This window comes from Cydia pomonella, chromosome 5, assembly GCF_033807575.1.
Source record: "Cydia pomonella isolate Wapato2018A chromosome 5, ilCydPomo1, whole genome shotgun sequence".
Taxonomy (NCBI): domain Eukaryota; kingdom Metazoa; phylum Arthropoda; class Insecta; order Lepidoptera; family Tortricidae; genus Cydia; species Cydia pomonella.
Window position 1 is genome coordinate 16,784,621 of NC_084707.1, and position 12,418 is coordinate 16,797,038.

The window sequence follows — 12,418 nt, forward strand, 5'->3', positions numbered from 1 at the left end:
GTATCTGAGGCTAGATAAACTAATTACAGCCCTGTACCTTATCTTAAGTATAAAGTTTCAAAGCAATCTAGCCTGTCGTTTTAAAATGAGAGCGTTTACGTTTGTATGGAGAAACGAGCTTGCTGGGTACCCTTAACATAAGCGGGCCGCACGCTTGTTTGCCACCAATATTATTTTACAATGAATGTTGTTTTACACTTACACCGTGTACCCACTTGTCCCCACACCATTGCTGGAGATGGGATTTTAGAATGAGAACTAATGGGAAGGCATGTGTCAGGGATGCAGCGATATGCAGGCAGAAGTGAGCTATCTCTACTGTATCTTAGGTCCCTGTCATCAGTTAAGTACTGAAGTAAGAAAATATATTCAAGCAAGCAAGGGGCCCCTGCATTTTGAGGTTTTTTTGATATTCTAGTGTAGTCATACTTGTGTAGCACTTGGCCTGAAAACTAGTGTAGTGGGACTCTAAAAACGATAATTTTTTAAGTAGTTTCTATCATGTAAGACTGCTCCTGCAGCCAGGAATAAATCTATATGTTCAATGATGTCATGCGTCGGGCCCTTGTTAGTGTCAGAGTGCCGGCAGTACTTGAGCCCAGTGGTCTAGCCTGGGAGAATGGCAAGCGACCCGACGGAATGACACTGGTGCCTTGGATCGTGGTTCGCTACATGCGTTGATACCCTGGCACCGTCCCATGTCCCGAGCACCAAAGTTACCGCTGGCGCTGCGGCATCCTCGGCCGAAAGCCTCAAGCGCCGCAAATATGCAGCACTAGGAAGCAGCTACATGTTTACGGCGTTTGGCGTTGAAACCTTGGGGCCATGAGGGCCAAGTGCGCGTCGGCTTTATGAAGATTTGTCGGCGCACCTAATAGAGGCCGCGGGCGACCAGAGGGCTGGCAACTATTTCGCACAGCATATAAGTATCGCCATACAGCGGCGAAATACAGCCAGCGTTCTAGGTACCTTGCCCAATGACGGCGATTTGAGTCAATTTTTTTATCTTAGTAAGTTTTATTTATGTTTGTGTGTTTCTTTGTTCTTGGATATTAAAATTTCCATATGTTCAATACATGAATTTGACTATGATTGTGCTTATTCAAGTATAATTTACGCACCATTTTGTATATAAAAACTTATTGTATTACTACATTTTGCAAATAAATTGAATTGAATTGTAGCTTGCGCTGGCACTGAATGAATGAAAGTTTTATTTAAAAAGTGATATATGCAGCAACAAGTAGGATTTCTAGGAAATTACTTCACATTGATTGTGAAGCAATTGAATAACCTGGGATAATAAGGTCATTGAATATTTTAATGAAATATGAAAAAAAATTATAGCATTTTAATAACACAAATTCATACATACAATAATCCATAGAATATAATACATAGAATAGACTAAATACGTAAGAGAGTGAAACTATAAAAATTATCTTAGCTATCAATTTCAGATATTGCCTGGGTTGAGTTATAATGCTCCCCTAATTTGTACATATGTCTATGATATGTGATTATTAGTGGAGGTCCTTCAAACTCCACTCCTTGTTCTATGGACTCTGGCCCAGAGGCTTGGATCACATTTATGGGACATTTCAATGAATTAGATAATGCTCTTATCTCCAGCTGACCACCCCACACCTTGGTGTTTACAATTTCATCACAATAATCATTGAATTCACTTTCAGTGAGCATTTCAAATGTATTTGGGTTGCTCATGAATGGCAGAAAGTCTTCTTTGTTTTGTCTCATAAAAGTTGCAACCTGTTTCCGCAGATCTTCTACTAACACTGTTTTAGATCTAGTAGCAAGTAGTTGATGTGCCACAGCTTGATATAGGCAATCTCCGTCAGAAGGTATTGAGAATATTGACAATTTCCTTTCCTTTAATTTATTAATTATTGATTGAATTTCAATATTCCTTGGACCATGTAGGTTTTCCTTTTCTTGTAATTTTATTTGTTCTGCCCTTTCTTTTTCCTGTTGTTGCTTTTTATCCCGGCGTTTTTGAGCTTTACTAACCTTTAATTTGGGTACTTCATCTTCATCTTCGAGAGATGCAAAGTCTTCAGGTTCCCCTAGTGCATTCTCAAGCGCAGCCAGTTCCTCCTTGTGGCGGAGTTCTAGCTCGGTCTCTAATTTAGCAATTTCTGTTGTTAATTCTTTTTTCTTAGTCTTATCGTTTTTAGCTATTTTTTTCAAGCTTTGTATCTGAGCTTGCAATTCTTTCTTTTCCTTCCTGTGTTTTGTTTCAATTTCTTCTAGAGATATGGGTTGATCCATTTCTTAATTAAAGTTTCTTGTGTTTTTATTGCAATACTTAATTATTTTATTTGCAGATAACTTCAATTAATCCTACTAATTGGAAATCAATTCTACCGGATTATTCAAAAACTTGAACTTCATGAAGTAATATTTAGAAATAACAGATATTAGAATATAATTTATACTGAAGGGTCTATGTCCTCTGTTTCGTTTTCTAGACTCGAAGTCGTCAATATTGGAATAACAATAAGAAAACTGTGCTATGCTATATTAAACCAATATTGGTATAACAATAAGAAAACTGTGCTGTGCTGTATATTAAACCTGGAATTGGATGAAACCCTCAAAACCCTGGCTGGTACTGATCACTGATCTAAGGATCTAACCTCAAACTGACAGTGACAGCTGACGATGACATTCACCGAGGATATGTTCAAATACTCATAAATTTTTCTAACCAAAGTAGCTCTAACAAGTATTTTGTGGTTCTAGGTTTGTAAAATTATTATAACTATAATATTTTAGCCATTTCAGAAACAAATTGAATAATGATCGGTCTTCCTTAATTAAATTTATTTAACCCACACGACTGCTTGTTGCTTGGTACAGCGGGGTACATTATCTGTGGACGCCATTTTTTCGTTGTCGTTTTCGGCTCGCTAATTTTTAATTCGCCTACATAATATCGATAGATTTAGGTTCTAGATTGTAGAATTTAGAAAGATTTATGTTAAATAGATAGCTTCCAATTTTGTACGAGTGGTGAAATTAGTTTACTGCACGGAAATGAATCCTTGTTCTGTACCTGCTCCTCAACAGGACACCGACGGCGATGGAAGGTGGAATAGCATAGTAAGTCTAAGTTTCTAAAACTATAATTAATTGTTCAAAGCCTAACATGTAATTTACCTTCTTTCTGACATCGCACCTATTACATTCACTAGCTTCTAGATACTCGCACATATTGTTTATCACTTTTACATATTCCTAACATAATGTGTATGTAACGTTATTTTGTGAATTTTTAGCATAACCGATTCTTGTCTGATGCCAAAGGCAAAGATGGTGATGTTATTTTCATAGGAGACTCTATATTACAAGCATTGGAACATACTGAAGTATGGAATCAATGGTTTGCTCCTCTTCACTGCCTTAATTTTAGCATCCACAATGATCAGACTCAGAATGTACTGTGGCGTATAAAAAATGGAGAGCTGGACCATGTGGACCCTAAGGTATTTCTACTGATACATTGTTTACAATGGATTGCCTTTACTTAAGTAGTCGACTAAACACAGTTCAAAAACCTCATAGGTATGTCCATTATTTAATACATTAATTGCCACCTAGCTAAATAAGACAACTGCGCCAGGCCAAAAAATTTAGTCACATAAATCTGTAGTACAACAATCCTGACTATTTGGTCCTCTGGCCTGGGAACAAAATCATAAAATACTTAATAAGTCTGGTTTTCGGCACTGAATGCTACCTGCCAATATTTTAAATGTTTATTATGTATTGCTTTTGCAGGTCATTGTAGTGCATGTGGGCACTAATAATGTAGAAAATACACCCGAACAAGTGTGTGAAGGCATCTTAGAAATCATCCGATCAATTAGGGAAAAACACCCAAGTGCTTATATAGTTTTACCTGTAAGTATTTTTATCTTTCCAGTAAAACATTGTTTATTGAACATCTTCCCCCTTTTGTTGCCTTAATTGTAATATAAAAAACAGGTTATCGTATTGTTTTAGGGCCCTTGCAGAGTCACTTTGATTCATTGCAATCTTTTGTGTTAATCAAACAAACAGATCTTCTTTCTTCTTCTGCTTTGTCAGGGGCTATGTAAGGCTCTACAGCCTAAATATCACTGCAACCATTCCTGATCTATTGTGATCGCCACCTACTACAACTCTTGATCCAAACCTGCAACTTCAAATAGCTGCAGGATCTTCTTGATCTCGAGAGACCCTAACTCCTCCGGACGCAATGTGTGTCCGCCCAGGATTGAGTCACGAGTGCGCATTAGGCAAGGGTATTCTGCAAGGATGTGCAAAGGCGTCTCCTCTGCCTCCATACAGAGTCTGCACCGCCCCATGTCACGTTTCCCCATAGTGAGCATGTGCTTATTTAGGCCGCAGTGCCCAGTGAGCACCCTTACCAAGTTGCGTAGTTGGTTCCTAGACAGCGCTAAGGCGTTCGAGGCTGCCTTTTTGCTGAAGGCCTTGATAAGCGCCTTGGAATGATTCAAGCCTGTAGTTTTTCTCCTGTGTTGAATGGTTTTGTAGTGACAGTAGGTCTTTAGGGTGAGCCGAACAAACAGATACTATAATTATTAGTTAAGATTGTGTTGTTGTTATTTCAGAGCTTACTTCCACGGGGGCAGCATCCCAACAAGTTGAGAGAGAGGAATGCAAAGATCAATGCACTTTTAAGGGAAAAAGTCACTAACATGAACAGAGTGGAAATGGTAGCTATAGATAAAGGATTAATTCAAAACGATGGCACCATCAGCCACCATGACATGCATGACTACCTCATCCCTACCAATGCTGCTTGTCGCAAGGCTTTTGAGCCCATACATGACCTGCTCCAACAAATATTGTTTGAAGGAGAGCCTGAAAAGGACTTGACACCCTCTGAGTAACTAACATGTCATGGTAACATGTATGTATATATATTGGTAGCTTTGCAGTGGATAAGTTCACTGTGATCAAGCGGTAGTACTTACAAGATAGCTTTTTGTTGATCCTAGACTTGATATTAGTGTCTAGGGACTAAATTATTAGCTTTTATAACTTTTTACATTCCAGTTAGATAAGCTTTATAATTTCCTAATTGGCTGTGTTTGTATAGCAACTATTTTTTATGTTAATACTAAAGTAAATGTGTACATGACATTCCAAAATTTTTAATAAAGGGATAAATTTTCTATTAATTATAAGTACAATGGTGGATGTTTATAAGAAACACCTGAATGGAATATACTTTTGTGATAATTATATTTTGTTACAAGTTCATTGAAATAATTATGGTAATGAAATTACACATAAATGCTGCAATTTTTTAAGCAAATCAGTTTCTCTATGAAGCTGTTTCTTAGATGAATATATCCACCACTGGCCATGTAAGCTTACCTTTCTTAGACTAAGAAGCTTAGATTGTCACATACAAGGTTGTCATGCATATTTAGGCATAAGTGGCTTGTAAGTACTTTACAGGGTTTAGTACTTATATTTGTTTGCTCACGAAATATTTGCCTTAGCAGATTTATTCATTTAATGAACTCACCATGTTAATTATATTATTGGCAGCAGATTATGTTATTGTTTGAGTAGGATAATAATTTATTCTAGGTATATTAACTTCAGAATTTGTAGATGTTTTGGCAATAGCTAGTATTCCTTGATTAGGTCATGTTATATTTATCTCCATGGAATTGATTACGCCAAAGACTTATGATCCTTTCTCTACCAAAGTTGTATTACCATCATTTATAAAAACAGATTTATATAATACACTAAAGTGTTGACTGATATTATATACTAAATTTGAAACATAGTATCTCCATACCTGTAAGTATTTTTTACATCAAATTGTAAGTTTCACATAGATGCATGTTGAAGTAGATTATAAGTCGACATATACTTATGAATAATTATCTATGCAATATTTTTATTCATGAATTTGAAGTTGTGAAGAACTCACCTTTAATTATAGTGCGTAACTTGTCGCTAGTGTTATTTGATTTGTAGCTGCATATTTTATAAGGTACTTTTAGGTACTCTGGTTGCCAAACATGTTGCTTGAATCTCTGAACTGTTGTAAGTATTTATTTGCATGATGAAAGAAGCTTAAGCGTAACAGTGCAATTATTTCTATAAAATTTTCTTATAAAATGTCAAATTTGTTTTATTTTACTTTAACCATTTAGTCCGTAACAGCAACATACTTGCCATCATGCTTAAAACAAAAACGTATCTCGAAGAAAGGTTGTCTGGTAGAGATCGCTCTTTAGCGATAAGACCGCCTGTTCTCACCTGTCTTCATGTATGTCTCTCTGTAAATGTTATGTTGAGGTTGTGCAATAAGAAGATTTGTATTGTATTGTATTGTACCTTATACTCGCTTTCGCACAAACTACCTCGTAAACCATTAAACTATCTCGTATAACCATTGTGTAGAGCGTCATCTATCGGCAAATTGTCTAACTAATTTGCACGATATTATGCACGTATGTTGGTTTTTCAAGGATAATTCTCTATCATGTGAACCGATGTCAAAAATTGTTCTTTTATTTGGAAAAGGGTGAGAGTGAGAAAAACTAACTTAATTTTTATGGTTCAAGAATGCACCCTTGAAATTAACGGAAAAAAACATGGTGTATTTACCACAATAAAAAAAACGTGTTAGGATTTTCTATTAAAGTCACTTTATTAATAATTTAACACTTTCTACTATGATACCTATTATATTATACATATAACACAGTCAATACTTGTTCAAGAGTCTCATAAAATAATAAATGAGAGGTAAAGTAGCACTTCTGTGAACTAGCGAACTGTCAAACACGTTAAAATTGCACTTCTGGAGCTTTTTTAGATAATTGTTTATTGCTACAGCTGGAAGAAATATTTGATTAGCTAATTGCGGAACATCTATTTTTCTTGCCTGAAAAAAAAACAACCAAATTAGAAATAAGACTAGTTGGGACATATGTTGGACTCTGCCCCATAAAACAAAATCTGGTGATGGTGGGGGTAGCAAAACATGCAGACACTTAAGACTCATAAATATATATATTTTACACTAAATAAAAATCTGCAATATTTCGTACCTTTTTCAAATGATTATTTGCGGAGATTGCAACTTCATAAGCACAATTTCTCATGTTCTCACTATCCCGACATCTCAATACATCTTCTTGAGAAACATTATGCTTCATTAACAAATCCATGGGTACATATACCATTTTATAATGACTAGACATGGGTATAGATCTGTAATTAATGAATTAACCACATTAAAATCTATAAATAATCATATCTTGCCTAAGGTCAATATGGAAAAATATGCATATGGGTAAGTGCGGTTGCTGGGCTTCACATTGGGCCTGTTTACACATTCATTATTGTTAATTGTGTGTTCATACATTTGCCAGTTAATGCAAGTAGCAAGTATATAAGGTAGGGCTAGAAATCAACTTTACCAAAACCGAAAAAATAAAAATATCAAATAGCATTAAAAAAAACCTATAATTAGTCTGAACAGATTACATGTGTTGATCATTATGTTTACCTAGGGAAACAAGTAGCAAATGTATAAACTTGCAATAAACACTACTCAATGGGTAAATAGGCCTCAATGTGAAGGTCAGCCACACATCCCTATGCCAGACTTAGCCATATTAACCTTATTTAAAATACTTTAATGGACATATATCAAAAAATATAAAGGACATTTGTTGTATTTTATGCATATCAACATAATAAGGAGTGAACTTAGCACTTTTAAAAAACTATCTCTAAACTTCAGACATAAAAAGGAGACAAACATACCGTAGCATATTGGCGAGTCCTTGGGCTTTACCTAAATGGGACGCTGCATGATCAGCATGCAAGTTCTGCACGCCCGCCAGCCAGAGTATTGTATAATATATTGCTGATACACTTTCATCAGTATACTTCTCTAAATCAGCCAGGCTACCAAAATATTTTGCTTTCATTAACCTCTGTCTGGAGTCAATGAGTTTTTGCAAATTTCTCTTTGGTATTTTGTAGACACTACAGACCTACAACATACAGGTATTAAATTTACTGATTCATATCATCTCGATGATTAATTATATTATTAATTCAAAGAAGATATTTGGAATGAAAATACTAATAATAAGGAAAGTTAACTTACCTTAAATAACTCTTGAGCAACAGGGTTAGCTGGAACCTGACTAAGACTCTGGTCCTTCTTATAAATGTCCTTCAAAGTGTCTTGCCAAAATTGCATACGCATCATTGCCATTTGTGGATCTGTAGTTTGGTCTTGGACCCTGGCAATTTCTACATTGAATGCTCTGACCACTAGCGCCGGTGACCGGAGAGCTTTTGTCATAAGTAGTGTAGCCAGAAAATTTTCATAATCATGCGATCTATCTGTGAAAGAAGACACAAGTACCAGAATATGTCGTAAATCTAAAAAATCATAGAGAAAGTAAATTGAAAAAGTTAATTACTTTACTATGTTGGCACAATAATTAATAGAATCTACATTGGAAGTTGTAGTTAGCGTTCGTATTTTCGCATATTGCACTGTCTTCAAAGTTTGTGTCAATAATTTACAAATATTTTTCGTTGTTAAAAGCATTGTTTTTTTCTGATATTGCTCCTTTTCAGGTTCCAACTTTCCCTAGCACAAAATTTATTTGTTTTTAATAATTTTAGTTATGTTTTATGGTTATGTTTTGAAGATAAATGTCAAGTATATTGATCGACTTTTGACATTTCAATTGTGTGATGTGTGCTGCCAGTAGTCAAATCAATGCAAGTATAGATAATCGATTTGAAGGTAAATCGATTAAAGTGCCAATTACATCCACACTTTATCAGGCGATATCAGACCCGGTTTCGGGCCCGTGAAAGTGTATTTTTCCATTTCACCAAATATCAGCACATTTTATATTATATATATATATATATATATATATATATATATAAGTAGGTAAGGTAGGTAAGCAGTCTCCGTAGCCTATGTACGCCTGCAACTCCAGAGCAGTTACATGCACGTTGCCGATCCTAACACTCCGCACCCTCGTTGAGCTTACTCACCGGCAGGAACACAACACTATAAATAGGGTTGAACGTATTTTTTACATTTCAAATATTGTTAACGATGTGCTGATATTTCGTGAAACGGAAAACAATTATTAGGCCCAAAATTGGGACTGGTTTCGGGCCCAATATTGGGAAGTGTGGATGTAATTAGCGCTTAACTACATACTACGCCTTTACTTCACTACAGACGAGATGTGCAAGCGGAATAGCGTGATCTCTTTCACACTTGCCAATATTATAGTGTAAAGCCCCCTCCAGACTATGCGCGTGAATCGTGGCGCGACTTCGCGGAGCGAACATACCGCGACGTTGACGTAGACTCCACACTCGCACAACTTCACGGCGATTTCGCAGTTTGGTTCGCGGCAAGATGGCGCCGAAGCGTCAGCTGATCGGATTTAGTTTGCGGCAAGGCTCTGATTCAAACTGGGAACTCTAAAATTGATTTTTGGTTGATCAAGTTCGCACCCAATATAATTAAGTAGCCGCCATAGAAGGTTATGACAGTTCAGATTTACCGACGAGCGAGTGTAGAATCTTGCAAGTTCGCGCTTCACATCTCCTTTGACGCGGGCCAAATACCGACAAAAAACGAGGAATAAGGCGCGAAGGCGTGAACAATCTGTGAAATCGACGCGAGGGCCATCCACACTCGCGTTCGCGGCTTCGCGCCTCGATTCGCGCACGAGTGTGATGGGGCCCTTAAAGACTATACTTTTTTTTTTCTAGGGGGGAAAATGCATTCCGCATACCGCCCGGGTGCGGGGGGTGACCTGAGTGGTTATGTGGGACTCCCGTCTAGGCTAATGAGGCCCACGGTATACCCACTAAAATCCCCCATATGCCACCTCGCCGCCGTTCGCCCGTTCGTTCGACGCGCCTTCCTCCTCGGCCTCCGTCCTGCAGTGTAGCGGACCCCCCCGAGCCCGCCACAAGGAGGCCACGGGCGCCAGAAAACTCCCAGCGCCCGGCGGCGTTAAAGTCTATACTTTTTTTTTTTTTTTTTTCCTAGGGGGGAAAATGCATTCCGCATACCACCCGGGTGCGGGGGGTTACCCGAGTGGTTATGTGGGACTCCCGTCTAGGCTAATGAGGCCCACGGTATACCCACTAAAAACCCCCCATATGCCACCTCGCCGCCTTATTGGTGGGGTTACGGGAACACTTGCGTACTCATCCGCGACCCCACCGGCGGCAGCCGCCCGCGAGCGGCTCCTTCGCGGATGCCCGAAGGCCCTTCACGCGAGGCGCGCCAAATGGTTCGACGCGCCTTCCTCCTCGGCCTCCGTCCTGCAGTGTAGCGGACCCCCCCGAGCCCGCCACAAGGAGGCCACGGGCGCCAGAAAACTCCCCAGCGCCCGGCGGCAGATGAGGTCCATGGTTCTGCCGCAAACCACAACTCGGCTGCAGAGGACAGGGAGAACGGCACACCGTAACACCGACACTCCTCTTCCTCTGCAGCCCCACCAACGCCGCTACAGCGGAACGGCCCCGCCAAGGTCGCAGGGGATAGGGAGAGTGGCGCATCGTGATACCATCACGCCTCTTCCCCTGCGATCCCACCTCGGCCGTCGAGGATAGGGAGAACGGCTAACCGCAATACCGACACTCCTCTTCCTCGACGGTCGACCTCCAACGCGTCACAAGCGGGCTTATCAAGCCCACTTGGAGCGTCCTCCTCGGGCCAGCCAGCACCTCAAACAGGCCGGCCCTGGTTGCCTCTTCGCTTGACCGTGGGAGACCAAGCCACGGCTACTAAGCCCCTCCACCACGACAAGGTGGGCAACCCTCGGGGGGGTTAAAGACTATACTAACTTAACCAATTTAACCTTATGTAACTTAAGAGCCAATTACATCCACACTCGCTATGGCCCGATGTCAGGCCCAACGTCGGGCCCGAGTAAAAGTATTTTTCCGTTTCATTATCAGCACATCTTTTACCATATTTCATATTTGACATGTAAAAAATACTTTTGTCTCTAATTGCCAAAAATGTTCAATGTTTAATATTTTTGCATATGAACCATTCTTTTACATTTCAAATATTGTTAACGATGTGCTGATATTCCGCGAAAAGGAAAACCATTATTAGGCCCTACATCGGGACTGATTTCGTGCTCCATATCCACCATATCATATATATATATTGGCCCATTAGTCCCATTACCTTCGTTTCACTTTCACCAAACACACAAAACAGGAGGCCTACCGCGAAAATCGAAGTTCGTCAATTGCGGGCATTTTTCTCTGTCACTCTAATTACGTCTTAGTGATAGTAAAAGAGAAAGATTCCCGCAATTTGCGAATTTCGGTTTTCGCGGTAGGCCCTCTGATAGGTACAGAAATCAATCTACATACAAAGTGCGCTCGAGCAACGCACACGGACACGATATCTCGGACTGGTTGAGACTAGTGCGAGCGCGAGTGCCATCCGCTTGAGACACGCGACTGTGAACTATTTTAATTATTTTATGCAACAATGGAGCAAAAAAAGAGTTATTATATCTGTTCAGTGGACAGTTGCTTAAATTCAATATTAAACGGTAAAAGATAAAGATAAAATTCCTTTATTGACAGAACTGTGTACATTTAGATGTTGGTGAATAGGGTTGTTTCCATCTACAAATCTTAGGGCAGAATTGTATCCTAATCAATTCTTTTGGATTAATAAGAACTCGTTAAACTACTGTTAGGGGACCTGTAATGACCATATTTTTGTAAATATTGAATTTTGAATTTGAAATATCTTTTGGCACACGTCACGTGACCAAACTCGAAACGTCATTGAAGATTCTGATGACGTCACAACTCTCGGATTGACACTGTTGACAGTTAGGCGATAAACAACAAATGACAAGTTGTCGTTGAGATTCAAGATGGCGAAGACGTCTCGAGAATATTTTTTTGTGTTTTGCTCATTTGTGTTGTTCAAAGTGTAGTATTGATAGCTTATTATGCAGTGAACTATCGTGGAAGTGTGCAGTTAATGAAAAACTAATCTTGAAACGCGTTTAACCATGTTTTAATCAACATCCGGCAATCCATCGTGGCTTTTAGTAAAGTCCAGCTATCTCTTTACTAAAAGCAACTACCGAACAACGTCATGCTCTACGAGCACACTTAAAACTTACAACGAAACTTGACATTGGCAAAATCATCACAGATTTGATGGAAGCCATATTTTAAAAGAAGAAATGTCAGTTGACAGTTCGTATCTTCTACGTGCGTATGTAGTTATGTGTCAAACCGTAAACTGTGACGTCACACAATTTTCAAAGAGCGTTTTGGGCGCGAAAGCGTCTGTCAAAATATATTTTGT

The 12,418-nt window shown here is 38.9% G+C and overlaps 4 protein-coding genes across 5 annotated transcripts in view; 2 read left to right on the top strand and 2 right to left on the bottom strand.

Moving 5' to 3' along the window:
• Positions 1–12,418, top strand: part of LOC133517899 (large ribosomal subunit protein uL10m) — a 147,984-nt gene that overhangs the window by 13,883 nt on the left and 121,683 nt on the right. The gene's annotated exons all lie outside the window — the stretch shown is intronic.
• LOC133517895 (deubiquitinase OTUD6B) lies at positions 1,338–2,786 on the bottom strand. Its single transcript, XM_061851367.1, has one exon. The coding sequence runs from the start codon at positions 2,287–2,289 to the stop codon at positions 1,444–1,446; it is 846 nt and encodes a 281-aa protein (XP_061707351.1). The 5' UTR covers positions 2,290–2,786; the 3' UTR covers positions 1,338–1,443.
• On the top strand, positions 2,905–6,178 carry LOC133517900 (platelet-activating factor acetylhydrolase IB subunit beta homolog). Its single transcript, XM_061851373.1, has 4 exons — positions 2,905–3,123; positions 3,300–3,506; positions 3,802–3,924; positions 4,638–6,178. Exons 1-4 carry the CDS (start codon positions 3,058–3,060, stop codon positions 4,917–4,919), a joined length of 678 nt encoding a protein of 225 aa, XP_061707357.1. The 5' UTR covers positions 2,905–3,057; the 3' UTR covers positions 4,920–6,178.
• LOC133517863 (NADH dehydrogenase (ubiquinone) complex I, assembly factor 6) lies at positions 6,682–8,895 on the bottom strand. 2 transcript variants are annotated; one of them, XM_061851318.1, is made up of 5 exons: positions 8,502–8,895; positions 8,180–8,417; positions 7,831–8,063; positions 7,110–7,272; positions 6,682–6,943 (listed from the first exon to the last, which is right to left on the bottom strand). In XM_061851318.1, the coding sequence occupies exons 1-5, from the start codon at positions 8,630–8,632 to the stop codon at positions 6,764–6,766; spliced, it is 945 nt and encodes a 314-aa protein (XP_061707302.1). In that variant the 5' UTR covers positions 8,633–8,895; the 3' UTR covers positions 6,682–6,763. The 2 variants fall into 2 exon arrangements, with proteins under 2 accessions (XP_061707302.1, XP_061707303.1); XM_061851319.1 differs by having other exon boundaries at positions 8,180–8,421; positions 8,502–8,633.